This window comes from Phlebotomus papatasi, chromosome 2 (genome assembly GCF_024763615.1).
Source record: "Phlebotomus papatasi isolate M1 chromosome 2, Ppap_2.1, whole genome shotgun sequence".
Classification (NCBI taxonomy): domain Eukaryota; kingdom Metazoa; phylum Arthropoda; class Insecta; order Diptera; family Psychodidae; genus Phlebotomus; species Phlebotomus papatasi.
The window spans coordinates 66,580,972-66,601,478 of record NC_077223.1 but is presented as its reverse complement, the minus strand read 5'-3'; the positions used below and the strand labels follow the sequence as shown (position 1 = coordinate 66,601,478).

The following is a 20,507-nucleotide window of genomic DNA, read 5'->3' as shown; positions in this document are numbered from 1 at the left end:
TTTTTCGTATAATCCGGATAACACTGGGGAATCCCAGGAAACCCATATATTTTCTAAGGAACCTGGGGAATTCATGAATTTTTTTAGGGATCCCGGGGAATGCTTATGTTTTTTGTCAGAAAACCCGGAGAACCCATACTTTTTTTTCAGGGAATTTGGGAAACCCATACATTTTTTTAGGGAATCCTGGGGACCGCATTACATTTTTTTCAGGAAATTCGGGGAATCCATACATCTTTTTCAGGAATCCTGGGGAACCCATATGTTTTTTCAGGAAACCCTGGGTGAACCTATACATTTTTTCAAAGAATCCGAGGAGCCCATACATATTTTGAGATGAACCGAGGAATCCATTTATTTTTTTCAGGGAACGTATAGAGAACTCATCCATTTTTTTCAGGGGATCCGGGGAATCTATAGTGAACCTGGTAACTAATACGTTTTTTCCGAGAAATCGAGAAATCTCTACATTATTTATGGATCGGTCTAAATCGGTTGAGAACCGGTAAACAGTAAATGATGCGAAAGTACTTTTGCGGTATATAGCATCTAAGTCACGAGTTCGAGCATTTCGCAAAGCCTGGGACGCTTTGCCACCCCTTTTTGTCTCTATGAACGATAGGGACAAAAATAGCTAAAAATTTTATGTAATTTTTCTGACGAAACCAATAACAGATAATATTCATTCTAATGAAAAATATTGTGTTTGAGTTATGTAGTTTCCTTTTCCAAAACGATTTTTACTTGAAAAGTAAAGTATAAAAAATAAATAAAATAAATTATGAATTTCAGAATTTTTAAAATTCGTCATTTTTGAGCTTAAAAATTTATTATATAACTAATAGCTAGAGACTTACAAAAAATATCCTAGATTCCTTCAACCTTCTCTACTTTACAATTACGTACAAACGAATTAACCGATTTTTGAGGTGTATCAGGGGAATAAAAAAGATTTTATTTGGCATAATCATAATATTTATAATCAGAGTGGATGGAAAAACGATTAACGGTGCTATATTCCAATGAAAAAAAAAAACATATTTTTTAGCACTTTAGTTCTCAAGACTTCTGCATTATCGAATTTTTTGGATTGGTTCCTGCCTCAACTGTTAGTTGAGATTCTTTATAATCTCAGTTTTCTCCTAGTCTTCGTAGTGTTCTAAATCTAAAACCCCCAAACAGTCGCAACAGGAACCAATACAAAAAAAAACATGTTCATTTTTCATTTTAGTAGCACCATAAAGTTGACTTCTTCTGGCTGAGCGTAGCGAAAAAAATTTCTAAAGGCTAGGGTAAGTGTGCCAAATTCCGGCCAGCTTGCAATTTCGGCCACCTTTTTTATTCCTCGAATTTCCATGAATTTTTAGTTTTTACATAATCTAGAGATTATATAACGCAAAAGAATAGAAAAAAATGTAACTTCGACAAACGAGATGACGTAAAAAAGATATTGGAAGAATTTCCGAAGGGCAAGAAACTATGAAAATGAAGGTGGCCGAAATAAGACACCAAAGCTATGTCTACATTTTTATTCATTTTAAAATATATTAAGAATAATTTTAAAGTAAACAAAGACGATAAACAGTCTACAAGGTTCTAAGCAACACTCCTAAAGTAGAAGGAATGAAAAAAAATCAATTTCTATTAAAGATATTACATTTCAAACCTGAGACTTTGGCGCTTGCATGCAACTATGCCGAAATTTGGCACACTTACCCTATATCTCCTAGAATTTAATTCCGATTGACTTGAAATTTGGAGAAAATTTTGAAATTGCAAGACCTGTAACCCATTGATTTATTATCCTTTTAAATTGCTGAATTTTCTGAAGACTGAAATAGAGGAAGAATACTTCTATTGTAAGATGCTCCATCCGCAGGTGCTCACAGGTTCCCTATCATATTAGTTTCATAGTTAAGTAAGATTTCTAAAAATTATGTATTTTTATTTAAAAGAAAAAAATCTTGATTTTCCTTAAATTTTATGTAAAAAAAAAATTCTGTAAGTTTTAATTGGCTCAGCAGACGGTTTGCTGTCTTAAAAAAGGGCTAACAATTCACCACAAACTACAGAAAATCACAACTTTATGCTTCATCAAGAATAGGATCCTTAATCAAGCTCACGTGAAATCACAATCTCCCCTACCATCTGGCCTTCCCTTTGATGCCTTTGGCCTCCGAAGTGGAGGGAGCTCTTTCCACCGTCTGCCTCATGGGCAAATAAGAGGGTACTATGGAAAAATCTTCTCCCTCTGCTGGGAAAATGCGCTGCGCAGGAAATTCTGCATGCGCACTTCAACTGTTATTTGTCCAGATGCATCATACCCATCATACCAAAACCCTCAAGTGGTCAGGAGCACGAAGAAGCAATTGATTTTTACTGCGGCACTTTCCCACCAAGTGGCCAGAAAGACTTCTTCCGGGCTAGGAGAGGCTATCGGGGTGCAAGTGTGAAAAATGTTAAATGTTAATTTTTGCCAATTGAAAATGGGAAGATGTGACGAAATGGCGGGAAATAATCGGAATCACACGAAGTGACTGTGATGTCGTTCTCTAATCTGCCCCTGTGTGTGTCTCCCTCTCTTCCCAGTTGCTATCAAAACATAAATTTATCAGTTTCGTACGCTGTGCTGTAGACAACTCCAGGCATTTTCCAATTGACTCTTGTGGCGAGACAAGCTCTTTTTCCGTGCCAAAAAAATAGTCCGTGCCATGTGAAGTAATTTTCGAGGCGAGAGACAATCTTTAAAGTTTTTTTTTTGTTGTAAGTTCTGGACAGTGCTCTTTCTGTGGGAAGATTTTGTGGCTGTTTTTTCAGTGCTGTACAGTGCCTTGTGAATTTGCACACGCGTGTGAAGAATTAGCGAAAAAAAACAGTGAGTGATGGTGCTTATCACATGGGATCTGGAGTAATTGCAACCGTATCAACGCGTTATCGCAAGTCAAGGCATCAGCACGTTAGTCATAGACATTCGCCCAGTGAACCTCAAAATTTCCACAGAACATCCCATCGGGAGCACCCTCGAGAAGTCTTATTGTGCAGACGACATACACTTTCAGTGGTAAGTTAATGCCGTTGGCCTGAAACCTTATGCTGGATATTTATTGAATTACTCCATCTATTGCCCTCCCATTTCTCCTGTCCACACTCAGCCTTCTCAATCAATTTCTCGTGGACGCGTCAGCTCAATGATTTCGCCAAGAGTCACACAGCAGCAACAAAAAAGTCACCGATAAGCTTATTTTAGCTCATGGGAAATGTGATTCTTTCACTGGAAACCCAGATTCTTTAATTGAGATTCAAGTCACAAGAACAACTTAAGATAAATCTCTAGGCTATATACATATATTTTAGATCAAGGAAATATAAATTTAATTTAGAATAGGTTCTAAAGAGTAATTTATGCCCTAAACAGACTTACGGCTTAAATCGAGAGAAGGTTTAGTGGGAACTGATAATAATGTATTATTTTGATTATAATTACGCTAAACCGTCGTCTCTCGGCTTATACGGACTTCAGGCCTAATGCCCTAGACACACTTACGACTAAAGTCCAGAGACGACTAAGCTCGTTCATATCCAAGTCAGTTCCTGACACACTACAAATGAGGATTCATTCACTGGTATCCACAAAACATAACTTTCGTGCGGGTTTTTATGCAGATATATCTACTGAAATGCACTAATACTCCTCTGAAAATGAAACTATTTGTAATATCATGTCTCAGTATACGTGCAATAATTATTGTTAATTACAATTTTTTGTGAGGTGGAAGCTAGCTCGCGACTTAAGCCAATTTTGGTGATTCTAGTGAATAATTCTTGTTGTTATACGTGAATTGTGAAGTAAATTTAAAAGTAGTTTCATTTTCAGAGGAGTATTAGTGCATTTCAGTAGAATATATCTGCATAAAAACCCACGAAAGTTATGTTTTGTGAGTGCCAGAAAATGTTAAGCCTCGTTTGTAGTGTGTCAGGAACTGACTTGGCTATGAACGAGCTTAGTCGTCTCTGGACTTTAGTCGTAAGTGTGTCAAGGGCATAAGGCTTAGCTATATGGCTTAACTTCTCTTATTTCTTATCAGTTGAGATTTTTTGGGAAAATATGACTTAAGATTGAATATTGTGGGTAAATGATCTGATTAATTCTGAAAAATCAATAAAATTGATTACTATTTTGAAATTTCAAACTTTCGGGAACTGGGCTAAACCCCAGGTCTAAAGTCGGCATTGGACAATGGGTCTATTCAGCACATTACACGTTGGCAATTTGTTTTATAGAAAGAAATAAAAGTAAATTTTAATGTCATGTTGTTTTCCTGATCTAAAAGTTTAGCAAGATGCATTAAGTTTTGGATATTTAAAATCGTTTAATATTGATTCGTATTCTACCATAAAAGTTTTTCTTTAGTACCTCCATTAACTTTACACTGATAATGCTGGAATCGAACTTGGTGCTTTGTTTCAATTTTCTTCAATCCTTTTGCAAAAACCTTGTAAATCTTTAAATGTGGGGAATTTTGATATATAGACAGATATTGATATAGATATTATAGGCAAATAGATATATTTAAATATATTTTAAAAAAACTTCATAGATTTTCAATTTTATAGGAACAATTTCGCGTCCGATGAATGATAACGATTTTCCGCCGTTTTACTGTTGAAATTATCTGTAGTAAGGCGGTGAGAGTCGCAACGTTAAATGGACATAATAATCTAGAATCTCTTTTGAACTGAAAATCATGTTCAGCCTTATGATAGGTAATTTTTTAAAAAACAAATTTTAATATAGTTAATCTGAAAAACATATTTATTGTTCGTTAAAATTTGAGTATTATCTGTAATACATCGAAAACTTTCCAAAAATTTTGGGTGATCACTTTTCTTGATTCGTTTTTACTTAAATTCTACTACTTAAATTCTCTCTACTACTTAAATTTTTACTTAAATTCTCAAAGTGTTTGAAAAATATGGAAGGTTTTTTTTCATAAACTTTCGGAAGCAGAACATATTAAGCTAAGAAAACATGTACTAGAGGGCCGTAGAAAATCTATTAACGTACTATTGTAATGAAAAATTAACATGTTTCTTTTTTTTCAATTTTACTGTTCTCATGCTTCTGCATTATCTACTTTTCTTTTTGTTAGTTCCTATCTCGACTGCTTTTCCCAGTCGTCTCCGAACAGTAATAACAGAAACCAACATAAAGAAAAGTCGATAATGCAGGAGCACTTGAGAACAGTAAAGTATGCTGAAAATATGTTAATTTTTTATTGGAATAGCACCAATAAACCTTGAAGGATGAGTGGAAACACCGGTATTCAAAAAATTAAAATATTTTTATCTTACTATTTAAAAGACAAAATGGACCAAAATCACTTTCAGATCTGACAATGTCGGATTTCACCTGAGATGAAAAAAGCTGAGATTGTGAAGAATCTTAGCTAAAACTAAAAATTTAAAAAAGACTAATTAGGGCAGAATCAGATTTAACATCGAAACTTTTCCTTAATTATCTGTGTACCGTTTTTTTCCCTAAATTTAAGCATTTTTATCATAGTTCTCGAAGAAATTCACAAGATTATCATGTTTCTCTCCCTATCATTTGCAAATGAAAATATTATTATTTTTCTTAAAGTGAAATTTACGTTATCAATAAATAAGTTTCATGTCCGTGCTAAGCTTTAAGATTTTTTACACATCTTAGACTTTGCTTCGTCTCATGTCGTATTGTATATTTATTAAATTTTTGGAAAAAAAAATATGAAGCGTTTAACAGTAACGGTATAGGTCAATGTGATTCTATTTTTAAATCAAGAGAGATACGCGGCGATACTGTAACATCAGCTAACCGCTGAAATAAATTAATACTAGTATATTCCAAATATAGGTGGATCAATGTGAAATAGTTTGAAGTCGTTGTGGAAAGGTTTCATGTTTCAAGTGGTCCTATAATAAAACAAATAATGTAGAAAATGGATGTAATAGTTTTTGAAATGATAAAAAAAACCGGTTCAAGACCGAGGTTTAAAAATTAACATTTTAATACTTAATGGACATTTTTAACTAAAGTCACGCTGCCTATCATCTTTAAACTTTTACTCCTTTTAAAAAGGGGAAAATATTTTTTTACTAATTAAAATAAAAATCACGTATTACCATAGATGGGGATGACTTTGACCTCTGTGGGTGACTATGACCCCTCCTGTTCGTATAAGCTTTTCTTTAATTCTAGTATTTAAGTAGAAGGGTCTTTACCTATGCAATCGGTTGTAGACCGTTCTTAAACACGAGAAATAAATGAAAGCTTAATAGGGCGCCAATGTTAGGGCCTGGACATACCTGAGGATTAGCCGAATTACAGCTTAACGTAATTATATTAGAAATAATGTTAAAACTACATTTCCATCATTTTCCACTAAGTCACTTCTCGGCTTAAGTCGTAAGTGTGTCTAGGGCATACCCACGGAGGATAAAGTCACCCACATTTACGGTAAAACTGGTTTTTCCCATATCCTATGTATTTATTTCCAAATCAAAATTGTATAACGTAATTTATTCGACCGTCCTGTTGGATCTGCATTTAGTATCTGATCATTCACGGAATCAGGGATATGTGAAACATATATACTCTGCGAATAAGAGCTCGATCGGAGACGGTTGACTGAACTGAAAAATCGCATTAGCTGTGGTTATGAAAGAATCACAGCTAAAAACTGATACGGCATTCTTAAATATTTCAGTCATTGCCATACTGATAAAGAAAAATTGACTGGAAAGTTACTTTTGAACCCAACAATTGCCATCCAATCATCATTCTCTCGCTTTTTTGCAAAAACACTCTGCAGGAAATCATCCATAGAGGCAATGTTCGGCAAGATTTTTCACTTATTTGTCTCTGGCTCATTTTTTTGTGCTTCAAGAGAGAGCCTTTAATTTTTAATTAAGCATCTCTGGAGTAATTTATACTTGTGCAAAGTGTCTGTTTACATGTTTTCCCGGGTGCTGTTTTTTGTTCCTCCTGACGCCACAAAACATATTTATTTCTACGTGCTCCAAAAGTCATTGAAATACTCACAATTTGTACTACAGCCTATCACAGATCTTTTTTTTATTCATTATGCACTAGTTATAACGGGTTCTCATTTGTTTGTACAAATTGGGTCAATATTTTTATTAAATCTTAGTTTTTTTCTTGAACTCAAGAGGCAGCAATATTGCTCATGTCCCATTCCATAGTATTTTAAGAAATTGACTTAAGACACCGTTGCATTATTAAACTCTGTTCCCCGTAAGGTTTCTAATTTTTAAGTGATCTAGGGCAATCAATTCTAAAGGTATAAAGAGCCTGTTGGCTTACTAGGGGAAAGTACTCTACCTTCGAACGTTCATGCCTTTGAATAATTAGAATTTTCTTTTATTTTTCCTTAGAGACTAATACAATTCTATTAAATATTAGTTAAATTATTATCAGTTATTGATAATTAGGGGAAACTGGGACACCAACAAACACTAATTTTTAGTTCTAAACTACTTGGATTATATCGACCATTTCTTCAGTGGACAAGCATCCCTATACTGCCTATAAATTTCTATAAGTCTTGTTCTCTTAAGTCGAATATCTGATTAAAAAATCGCAGTGTTTGGTGCTACCCCGTGTTTGATGGTTCCCCAGTTTCCCCTATATCATAATTATGTGTTAGTCTCTTAGGAAAAATAAAAGAAAATTCACATTATTCGAATGCATGATCGTTCGAAAGGAGAGTACTTTCCCCTATATAGAGTTTGTTTTTCACTTGAGAGAAAGCTAGTACAACCTTTCAGGCTTCGCACATACTTTGGCTTCGAACACTCCATGTTTCTTCATGTATTCCTTTAATGTATCTGAACTATGGCAATATATTTTAATAGTTAGTCTTAAGACACACATTTCCTGAAAATATTAGGTCAGACTAATTAAAGGAATATCGGAAAAATATGAAGTATCCGAAGCCAGAATATGTGCTAAGCCTGAAAGTCTTCTCCTAGATTTTTTTTCCACAAAAATTGGTTTATATAAATTTATGGGATTAAGGGCAGAATCACATTGACAGTAAAATGCTCACCGTCACCGTCAAAGCCCTCACCGTATTTCGTTGATTTACGCATTTTCATTGCAATTCTTACGCAAATTTTCCATTACGATATTACCTTGTCTCATACTCGGTGGCACTAGGTGAAAATAATTTAAGAAAATTGAAGAAATAAAGCGAAAATGCGATAAACGGTGAGCAAAAAAAAAAACTGTAGGATTTTTTTGCTACAGTTTTTCGTACAGTTTTTTTGCTCACCGTTTATCGCATTTTCGCTTTATTTATTCAATTTTCTTATATTATTTTCACCTATTGCCACCGAGTATGAGATAATGTAACACGGTAATTGAGAATTTGCGTAAAAATTACAATGAAAATGCGTAAATCAACGAAATACGGTGAGGGCTTTGACGGTGACGGTGAGCATTTTACGGTCAATGTGATTCTGCCCTAATACAAAAAAAAATAATACGATCCTCATTCATTTCTAAACGAGGAAGAACATTTATGCTTAAAGCTTAAAATCAATTTAAACAAATTTTTGTGGGCCAAGTTTACCTGTTTATCAATTAATAGATAATATTCTAAATATTATATGATTCAAAAGCACAAATCACGCAATTAACCGTTCTTAACGCTAATTAATGTTAATCACATTTAAATTTTATCATGCATGTCTGATGCTAGGGTTAAGCATTGGAACTGGGATAACACCTACGGTTCAGTTTTACGGCCTCTAAGCCTACAATGGATCGCTAATAAAATCGCTGATCAACCGACATTCCTACTCCGATATTCCTTCCTATATCAGCCGTTAATCCTACCTTATTTACCCCTAGCCTTGCCTAAATTTATTTATTTTATAAATCGTTTGGTGTTAAATCTTTATTATCGATTTAAAAAAAAAAAGAATGTGCTGTAGCTAACCTTAAAGCTACTCCAACGACAGGTCTCTTTCGCACTTTTCTTACCAGAAAGTTCACACTTTCATTCATTATTTTTCCATTAAATAAAGGTAATATTTCAAAACTATTGAAAATTTGTCTTTTTGTCAAGTTCCCGAAGAAAATTGTCTAATTATAAAGCAGAGTTTTTTATTGTTAGAATGGTTAGAATCGTTAGAATGAATTGGGAATCAGGAAGAATTGAATGTGTGCACAGTAATACATACTCGTTCTTGCTCATTATTGGATCAATTTAAATCTATTTATAAAGTTTAGCCTTTGTTGGTATTTATTATTGTTTTTTCAATATATATAGAAAAAACTCTTTATAATTTCGACATATTTTAATGCTGAGAATAGTATGAAATAATATACTATTTAGTGGTTATAAAATACATTTTTCTTGCTCGCATTTTCTATCACCTTCTGTCACTATTATTTTTGTTCCCGAAGAGCTCTTTTATTTATTATTTTATCTTTGTTTTTGTATACAAAACCTCCAAACATATCGACATATCTCTTTAAACCAATTCCCGTTAATGAAAATATTTAAAATAAAATACTTCTCTTTACTCTAATTTACCTACAACGGGGTAACTAAGGAAATTTTTTTTTTTAATTACTGTAACGGTCTTATCAAAAGCAGCTATAAATAGAAGCAGGAGGTCCGCGATTACAAAATTGTCTACAACAAAATTTTATTATCAGAGTTCATTTAAATTTGGGAACGTATAGGTTGTGTCAAGGAAATATATCAATGAAACCTAAAATAAAAAATTGGAAATAGTTATCATTTGTAACATTATAACATTAAAATGTTTCCTCCTCGCAATGCGTTCTGTCTGAATACTGTTTTAAGCTTTATGAGATAACGATGCAAAAATTCTCTGTATCTATGAGATATTTTGATTTTCTTATTCAATTCAATTCAATTTATTAAATAGTCAAATAGGAGAAACTGTTCTCTATACAATAATTTGTCCCACTTCTATACAATTAGTTATCTGGGATTTAAGGAGTGCGTGGAAGTCAAAAATCTGAGAATAACAACATTACATCCTATAACACTTTATTTTAATTATTTGTTCTTCTGAAATTCAGGGTGAAGTGGGACACCTTTAAATTGGTTTACCTTTGAAATTAGGCTTTTTACTCCTATTTGTTAAATGAATTAAGGCTTATCACAGTGTAAGGGCCCAAATACACTCAGACTGATCCTCGAGAATGTTTAACTTGTAAAATTTAACAATAAAGATCTATCACAAACTGTATTTTACTTAGGACTTAGGATCATCAATTAGAGGTTCTTTGCATAAATTTCCTTTACCTATTCCTTTATTATCGAATTTTAAAAGCTAAATACTCTCGAAGATCAGCCTGGATCTATTTAGACCTTAATATAACTTCACAATTATTGGTTTATGGAGATATAACACAGTAAGGACCAGTTCCATTTAAATATAGGAAAAAGGTCAATTTCAAAGAAACTCGATTTCAATGGTACACTATCTTCCCCCTGATATTAAAATCAGTTCTCCTATTTTAGAAGTTTAATCTCGAAAGCTTCCCAAATATGTTAAGTGATAATGATTTTGATATGATTTCTATTCTAGTTTAAGTAAGAGAAAACCAGAAAGTGGTTTTGATAGTTAATATTAAATCAAGTTTAAAGTTTACGATATAAATATAAATATTAATATTATAAATTATAAATGATTAATATTCTATGGTTTACCATTCAACGCCATTTAATTTAGAAATTTTTGACACAAAAAAAAGAGAAATTTTTAAATTTATGTTTTGAAGACTAAACGTACAGTATAGGTGTCATAAGTTTGTTATGTCTTGTATGTTGAAGAAACTAGGTGGGAAAAAAGATAGAAAAAATTACTTTTTAAAAATTTTCTTTTTGCAAATTGGTTGCCTGTAATCCGTAGATCTTATTAATGTATTTTATAAATAATAATTAATCTTATTTCATATGAAAAATAATTGTTTGCCAAAAGTTGATTATTTTTAATTCGTCAAAAGTTTGTTACGTCAATTGGAAAAGTACCTCAAAAAGATGAAATAATTAACTAATTTCTTTATAAAAACAAAAATTAAAATATTCGTATAACCGAATTGACAAAAAATGTTATCAATATAATTAAAAAAAATTATATATTTTTTTGTATTGTAGATGCGGATGACTTTGCCCCCTGATATTCGTAAACTTTTCTTAAATTTTATCACGGTTGATCTTCATTGTTCCTTTCTAACGTATCCGATCGGTAGTGACCATCCTTAACCCTTTAAGGATGATTGGAACACCGGTGTCCCATAAAGAAAATAATTTTTCCTGACTACCTAAAGTTATTTTTTCCTAATGTTTGTACGTAATTGCAAAGTAGAAGGTTGAAGGAATTTAGAACATTTTTTGGAAGTCTCCAGCTATTTGCTAATAGTAAATTTTTAAGCTCAAAAATGACGATTTTTAAAATTATCATAATGAAAATTAATTTTAAATATTTTTTATATTTCCAATTTTTTTAAGCAAAACCGTTTTGGAAAAAGAAAGTACAATACTCACACGTAATATTTTTCATTAGATTGAAAATTATCATTCATTAGTATTGTTAGAAAAATTACTTAAATTTTTAGGCTATTTTTGTCCCTATCGTTCATAGAGACAAAAAATACACCTAATCAGACTCTGTTGACTTTTCGAAGACCAGATATATGATCTTTTACTGGTTTTGTTCATTGGTTTCATTTTTATTGCTGATTTTCGGTCCGCGAAAACTGTCTCGTCGTTAAAGGGTTAATTGATAGAATTAAAGAAAAGCTTAAATAATGACATAATCTGTAATCTTTCAACAAATTTTCACAAAAATCATTAAAATCAATACTAAAATCTGTAAAAAATACTTTTTGTTAGAGTTTGTTTATTTATAAAAAATTTTTTTAGTAAATAATTTATTCTCAAGAAATATAAATAATAAACATAAAGCGTTTCTCAAAATATTAGCTTAACCTTAGGTCGTCAAATTATTTCAGCTCATACCATTTTTTGCCTTTGAGAAAACTTTGTATTTTGTTTAGGTAAATCACACTTAAAAATTACGTCGTATGTTCCTAAACTAATCTGTTTACTGTTCCTTATCAAGTCCTTGGAAAAATTAGTTTAGAATTTCATCATTCAGCTTTTTGCAATTATTTCATTTCGGCATCTTCTGAGCATGATAAATTGAAGCAAAATATTTTTTAAATAAAATAACAATTTGCTATTCCCACGTTTTATTTCGTCATTGGGTTTATCAACAGATTTCTCCCATGCTTTTCTTGCGAAATTGTGTATTTTTTGCATTCTCTATTTGTGGAGCTCAGAGGCAAAATGGCACATATCCTATGGCTAAAGCATAGGATATGTGTCATTTTGCCTCTGAGCTCCACATTTGATTTTAATTTGTAATCAATACGATACTGTCTCTTTGCATTCCGAGAACTAATTGATCTGTGTGCTATTCTGTGGGGAAAATCTGTCGCAGAAAATGTCTCAGTTTCATAGGTAGTGTCTCTTTTGTGCAATGCGTAGCAAAATATGGCATAAAACATGATCCCCTTATGTAAGAACGAAGGACTTTAATCATGTATATAGTGGTATTTAGTGAATAGTTTTTTTTTTATTTAAAAAGAGCGAGGTGGTAAAGGTGCGATTTAGTTTCTCAACTGAATGTTAGTTCAGTGCAGAGTGGCTTTTTCTGCGGTTCGGGTGCTTCAGTGAGAACACCATAAGAGTATTTAGAGTGTAATCCCATTGGCAAAGACAAGGTGCCTGGAATAGAATTTCTGAGAGTGATTTACAGTTTGTGGACATTTATTATGAATTGTGGGATTTTTTATTTGACAAAGATTCAGTAGAAAGATGGACGAGGAGATGGAAATTAAGCAAATTGTAGAGGAGAGTCTCAGAGATATTTCTGAATCACAGAGTCAAAAGATAAGGAATCCTTTCAAGAGTCTCAGATTGAAGAAAAAGAAGATTCCTGCAGAGGGGCAGGAAGATCAGGCGGGAGGTTCCTCGAAAGAAAAACCGCCAAAAGTTAAGAAAGCCAAAAGTGAGAAAGTCTCCAAGAACTTCACTATTCGTGGAGGCTTGGGCAGGAGACGAAAGGTCAGCGATAAGAAGCCTCCTGTGACAGAAACTACCCCAGAGAGCCTCAAGAGGCAGACACCCGAAGGGGGAAATCCGCTCAGTGTGTCTGATGCAACTCTTTCTGAGATTGAGCCGGAGAAAGCCCAAGAAATCCCCAATACGGCTTCCTCGGGGCAGAGTGAACGTATTGAGTTACCACAAGTGCCTGGCCAGGGCCTCGAAGACGAGAAACCCCACAGAGTGGAAACAGTTGCAGATCGTGTTTCCGTCTTTCAGCAGCACACCAAGAAATCCACGTCGTCTATTCGCTCAAAAATTGCTAAGAGATTCCACATCATTGAGTCACAGAGTATCTCTACGGTCACAGAGTCCAAGGAAGACCCTCAAGGAGCTTGCATGCAGGAACCAGAAGCACCAAAGGACGCAGAAGAGACAGGGAAGCAGGAGAGTCCCAACTTTAACATTGGTACTGCTGTGAGGCCTCCGCAGAATCTTGCTCAACTGCGTCACATCACATCTTTGGAAAGTGACAGTGAAGATCTCTCGGGGTTCAGTTCCCTCGAGGAGCCCAAAAAAAGCCCAAATTCGGAGAGATCTCTCAGGAAGATTGCCTATGTGGCTCAGACATCTTTTAGTACATCTCAAGAGGATACTCTGAACCAAGAGAAAACTTTGGAAATTGGGCAACTGAAGAAAAGCCCATCGGAAGATCATTCCCTTGGCTCTGAAGGATCTTCCGATCCCAAAAAAATGCCCGCTCATGGAGACTTAATTGCTGACAATGTTTGGGTAATGTGAAGTTATTTTTTTGTGCAAAAAAGTGTTTAATGTGACCACTATTCTACCGGTCCGGTGTCTAAATTAATATTTTACAAAGCTTTTTACCACAAAAGCTTAGGAAAATTTTGCAAAAATAACTCCAATTCAATCAAAGGTTTTTAAAACTTTCCTACAAAAAACCAGTGAGCTTATTTGGCATCCATAAGGCAATTCTTTTTTAAAATCGGACAGTACTGAAAGTCGGACACTCCGAAAGTTGGATTATGAAAAGCGGCTTCACCACACAAATGAATTTATGATGTTTTTCCTATCTAAATATTTAAATTAGAATTAATATACATTTCGAAATTCGTTATTTCAAATATGTTCACATCGTATTTATAATATTTGATACGTTGTAGTGCATTCCCGATTAATTTAAATACAAAAAATAATTTACTAAAATATTTTTATTTAATAAATTCTTGGCACGTTGCTGACGTTTGTTTCAAAAAAAAAAAATTGTGATATGCATTACGAACTTTAATAGTGAATAGGGTAAGTGTGCCAAATTCCGGCCAGCTTGCAATTCCGGTCACATTTTTTTCCTCGAATTTTCGTGAATTTTTGTTTTTACTACTCTAGAGATTATACAATGCAAAAGAATAACTAAAAATGTAGCTTTGACAAACAAGATGACGTGAAAAAGATATTTGAAGAATTCCCGATGGGCAAGGAACTATGAGAATCAAGGTGGCCGAAATAAGGCACCAAAGCTATGTCAACATTTTTATTTATTTTTTAAATGTATTAAGAATGATTTTAGAGTAAGTAAAGACGATAAACTGTCTACAAGTTACAAGCAACACTCCTTAAGAAAAAGTAATAAAAATATTCAATTTGTATTAATAATATTGCATTTAAAACTTGAGACCTTGGCGCTTGCATGCAACTATGCCGAAATTTGGCACACTTACCACCTGAAGTCAAATACAAGAAAATTTAGTGAATGCAAATTAATCCCACTCAAAGCACCGGGTGAATTGGGTAAAAAAATATAATTGTTGATTAGGAGAAGGCTTTTATGATTCGCACACACTTTGGCTTCGAACACTGCATATTTTCTCATATTCTTATTAAGAATTTTTCCATATTTTTGAGGAAATCTGTGACTTAAGACTAGCTTTTAAAATATATTGCCATAGATAGGTCAAATTTATTAAAGAAATAAGGGAATCTATAAGGGAAAACCTTCTCCTATATCATTATTTCGCTCATAATTTGTTTTCAAATTTTTGAACTTTTATCAGTTTTTTATAAGGATTTTAGTGTTTTTTAATGAACTGAATCAATCAACTTGAAGAATGTTATTACCAATTATGCTGCACTTCCTCATTCCCTGTAATCCATCAACATGTTTGATATAAACTTTTGACTGTAGTTCAGTATTTTTTTCATTATTTTATTCTTCTAACTTTTCAGACAAATATGACACCTAGTGGACAAACCAGCGGTGGTAAAAAAGAACATCTGTACAAAATCCTGGTGATAGGAGAACTGGGAACAGGAAAGACATCATTTATCAAAAGATACGTCCATCAGTTCTTTAGCAACAACTACAGAGCGACAATTGGAGTGGATTTTGCTTTAAAAGTGATACCATGGGACGAAAATACAATCGTCCGGCTACAATTATGGGATATAGCTGGTAATTATCCTTCTTGGCAAGATAAAGCTTTTGTTCGTGATTTCTCATTATATTCTCGGATAGGTCAAGAAAGGTTCGGGAACATGACGAGGGTTTACTACAAAGAGGCTGTTGGAGCTTTTATTGTATTCGACGTCACAAGATCTGCAACTTTTGACGCTGTGGCAAAGTGGAAACAAGACTTGGACGCCAAAGTTCAATTACCAGATGGAAGCAATATCCCATGCGTTTTGCTGGCTAACAAAGTAAGAAAATTAATACATTTTCCTCCTTATCCAAAGACTTGAATTTTTATATGGGTTAATGTTAAAAAAAAATTAGTTTAAGGGAAAGTACTCTCCCTCTGAACGTACATGTTTTCGAATAATGTGAATTTCTTTTACTTTTCCTAATAGTGTCCACACACTTAGAAGGAATTTTCGTCAAAAATTACATTTTTTTAAAAAATTCTGATGTTTCTGCCTACAAGGATAGGGAAAATTTTCTTTAAAAAGGCATTTTTTAAAGAAATTTCTCCTAGTCTGTAGAAGACATAAAAAACTTACACATAATTTATAATAAGCTAACTAATATTCAGTAGAAATGCGTAAGTCTTTTAAGAAACATAAAAGAAAATTCACATTATTTGAAGGCATGAACGTTCGAAAGGAGAATACTTTCCCCTATGTGAACAATATCCGATAGAAAATTCTCAATATTTCGATAGAGGTCTAAAAGGGATTTGAAGGGAGATACTTGTAATACCGGTTTCAGATTTCAAATTAAGCCCAAATCATGATTGTGAAACTGCTTGAGAGATCATTTTGTCGGTATTGTTCTGGGAATGTCCTTTTTGAGCAATCTTTTAAACGCTGATCTTGTAGAACTTTTCAAAATTTCTGTGACAAGGCATTCTGATACGCTTTATTATACACTTTAAGAACTCGTGTCAGCACCTATTGACACCCTACTCTGTACCATTTAGGATACGAAATTTAAACATCTCTGTTTATAGTAAAAGGTATATTACAGAAAAAACGTTATATTACATATATTTTACTAGATACATTAAATAATTTTCAATATTTTGTCAAAAGTGTTAATAGGGGTTCCCTGTCGAATAGACGTTCCTCCGACCCTAAATTAAATAAATATTAAATATGGAACTTTTAAAGGATATTTTTATTCTCCTAGCATTTGTCCGAGACTATTTTTCTTCATCATCGTGACAAATATGATTTTCTCGTCTTTTCTTAAAATCCATTTTTGACAAGAAAATTCCTTTCGCTGATTTAAAAATAGAATAAATGGCAAACTGGAGATTAAGTCAGGTAATTCTAATGCTACTTTAGTGCAAATTTTTTACCTAATTTTTCTAAGTGCACATTTTTGATCTTTTTGATAAAAGAGATGACAAAGCGTCCCAGCTTTGCGGAATGCTCGAACTCACGGGATAGAGCTCACCGCGAATTAGTTTTTTTTTTTGCATAACCTTTTGGTATCACCAAGGGTATCACTGATCTAGTAGAGATCAAATTGATTCATAAATCACAAATGATTTTTGAAAATCAAAAATCGGTACTTAACCGATTCATTACCGATGAAGACCGATGCAACCGAGTTCGTCATTGCAATACTTTTCCAAAAAATACACATTTAACCAAATCGGTTGAAAAATGGACCCTCCAAAGTCCAAAAACCTTTGACCTTCAATAATTCAAAATGGCGAATTTTCCGGTTATAGGTATGTTTGGGCGAAATGTTCGCCTGGACTAGCTCTAAAACATGTCCAAAAATCATTAAAAAAAGCTTGGGCCAATTTTGAAAAAAAAAACAAAAAAACGTGGTTTTTGAAGGGGACAGAGGGGGGTTGGGGAGGGGAAAAAAACGTCGAGAGATTTTGTTTTTTATTGGGGGCATCGAAGACTGGAAGTCGATATCTCTTACCGTTTAAGTTCCAGAACAGTGACAAGTTGAAAAAAAGACGATTATATAACTGATCTCTCTTTGAGTTCGAGCAGTAAAAAATTTCCGAAACAAAACTCTTCAAAAAATTCAATAACGTATACAACGGCTTCTAACGCATAAATTTTAGACAATAAGTCGATTAAAATTCTTATATCATGCAAAGTAAAAAAAAAAGTAAAAAAAAAGGGTCTAACATTTCCAAATTTCGCACATCTTAAACTTTGGACATTTGAAGCAGTTCTTAATAGTTATTGTGGCAAGAATTTAAAGTCTTTGTCTGTCTCTTTTACCTTAAAAGATATCAAATTTGGAAATTTTCCAACTCGTCACATTTAGAATCGGGTTTCTCTAATTATATATAAAGTTTTCGAACTAGGAAAAGGTTCTCGGGCTTGAATCACCACCATGAATCTGACCTAATGGCAATATATTTTAATCGCTAGTCTAGCGAAACCTGATATCACTAGATCATGATATTTTAATAATATTAGTCAATCTTGTTATTAATTTCATACCAAAATGTGACTTTTTACTGATAATGATTCCTGATTTCCCGAGTTTTCCAAGGCAATTACTTAGTTTCTCATATTTCGAACAGAAATTTTCGAGTTTCACGAAGCAGTATTTGGGTTTTTCGAATTTCGCAAAACAATTTTAGAGTTTCCACGTGCCTCAAGGAACAATTTTTAGATTTCTCGGATATTGTGAAACAATTTTTAAGTTTCTTGAGTTCCGTAAAGTATGGGCTATTTTTTAGACATAGGGTGGAGTCTACACTTATGGATGCTATACACTTATGGACAGCGTCCAAAAATCTTAAGTTCTTACGTTAAACAGATTTCGAAAAGTTATGAAATTATTAGTTTATGATGTAATTAACAATTTTTTGATTTTTTCGAAATTTATTTAATGTAATAACTGATGATTTTTGCGTTGTCCATAAGTGTGTATAACATCCATAAGTGTAGACTCCACCCTATACCCCGTAAACATTGACTTTTATACTAATTCTAAAAATTCTGTTTTTCTTTTTTGCAGTGTGATCAAGAGAAGCAGGGCTTCGTTTGTAATTCAGCAAAAATGGATGAATATGTTCGAGAGAATAAATTCACAGCATGGTTTGAGACATCGGCCAAAGAGAACATCAACATTGAAGAGTCAGCAAAAGCCTTAGTGACGAAAATCTTAATCAATGATAAGACAATCGTAGCCGATCCGGCTGACGATGAGAAAGTTATGCTCACAAATTCAACTCACTCAACGTCCAAATCATGTGCCTGCTGACTACTTTTACTTGCCATTGCCATTTAGTCCCTCGACAACGTCCAAAATGTGAGATTTTTTAGCAGAAAGGGTCCCTTTTTATCGTCACAAAACGACATTGCCGCAAAACTATTTTCCATTTATTGAGATTGTCTATTGAAAATGTTTGTATACTAAAAAAAAAGAAGATAAGTACAAAATTATATTAAGGATGAAGAAAGAACAAAACACGTCAGTTAAAGACATTCGACGAAGTCCATCCCATTTTCTTGAAGAGTAATCTAATAAATTCTCGGAAAATATCCGGAAAATATTCTTAAGGAGTCTATTTTGTCGTTGGAATCTCGTGATTACTATTTGTCTTGGATTTTTGGGCTCAAAGGATACATCTTTTTTCTATGTCACCTTGATAATAATCTTAAAGCAAAATACTCTTAAAAGAAATTACATAACTCACGATTTAGAGAGTTATTAATGAGGGGATTATCTATTGATATTGAGAAAGTGCAAAATATTTTTGTATATATTGCAAAGGAAATTGTAGAAAGGACAGAGAGTATATTTATTAGGAAAATAGAGAGAAAGATTTCCCCTCTTATAAATCATTAATTCCAGTCGTGTTAGAAAATTTCATACGTAACGTCCCATGAAGACGTTCGAAAAATAACCGTGTCTTTCTTTTTTTAATAAAATACCATTTTTATTTATAGCACTTCACACAATTATTTAAGTCTTTTTTTTTAACAAAAGAAGACTTTCTTGCCGTATTTACCGACAACGCGAACTGAACAAATGTTTATATCACAAGCAAGAAAAAGAGAGTAATTAAATTAAGGCTATGTATTAACTTGTCTCACAGCAAATAAAGCATTTTAGAGGAAAAGCCAATGGACTTTTTAACAAAAGGGAAGCACTACGAGGAGTTTTTATTTGTGCCACAGCAACAATGAACTTCATACAATACGCGAATTTGCGCATGAAATAAATACTTCTACTACATACTTTTCCAATCAGTCAGATACCTTATTGCTAAATGACTCATAGAATTACTAATCTTTCCTTATCAAATGATTAGAAATACCTGAAATTGCTTTTTCTATCATATGCCCAAAAATATTACTTTCTAATTATTTTTCGATAAATATCTACAATACTATATTTTTTTCTTGAAAATTCATTCCCTTTCTTCAGGAAGATAAAATTCAAAAAAGTCTTTTGGGAAACTTTGATAAAAAGATAATGGTAAGATATCAACTTTAATCCACTGCGAATCAAATCATTATCAACTGTTCACAGATGATTGGGTTACATGAGGGATCATAAAAAAGTATTAAATCAATAAACCTATTTTTTAACAGATATATTATTTTTTCACTGGCTTTCATAAGACCCAAGAGATATGCAAACAGGACATTTATATAAGAAATTTAATGCTCTACATCTTTCCTGAAGACTATTTTCTTCTGTCCGAAAGGAAAATATTGCTTGTTGAATCATTTTCTAAGAGTTGATTTTGTGGAGATTCTAGGAGATTCTCTAAATGAAAAATACAGACCCTGGATTAATAAAAAGTACAATGGGTGTCAATAGGATGTTGCCTAACGTTATTTTTGAGAAATCAAGTGAAAAAATGATAAAAAATTACTTTTTCAAATTTCTCTTTTCCAAATGAG

The 20,507-nt window shown here is 33.0% G+C and overlaps 1 protein-coding gene across 2 annotated transcripts; it reads left to right on the top strand.

Moving 5' to 3' along the window:
* Positions 1–2,311: 2,311 nt before the first annotated feature.
* LOC129803923 (ras-related protein Rab-38) lies at positions 2,312–19,717 on the top strand. 2 transcript variants are annotated; one of them, XM_055850804.1, is made up of 4 exons: positions 2,312–3,061; positions 15,399–15,624; positions 15,688–15,869; positions 18,610–19,717. In XM_055850804.1, the coding sequence occupies exons 1-4, from the start codon at positions 2,897–2,899 to the stop codon at positions 18,853–18,855; spliced, it is 819 nt and encodes a 272-aa protein (XP_055706779.1). In that variant the 5' UTR covers positions 2,312–2,896; the 3' UTR covers positions 18,856–19,717. The 2 variants fall into 2 exon arrangements, with proteins under 2 accessions (XP_055706779.1, XP_055706778.1); XM_055850803.1 differs by lacking the exon at positions 2,312–3,061 and adding an exon at positions 12,509–13,946.
* The last annotated feature ends 790 nt before the right edge of the window (positions 19,718–20,507 follow it).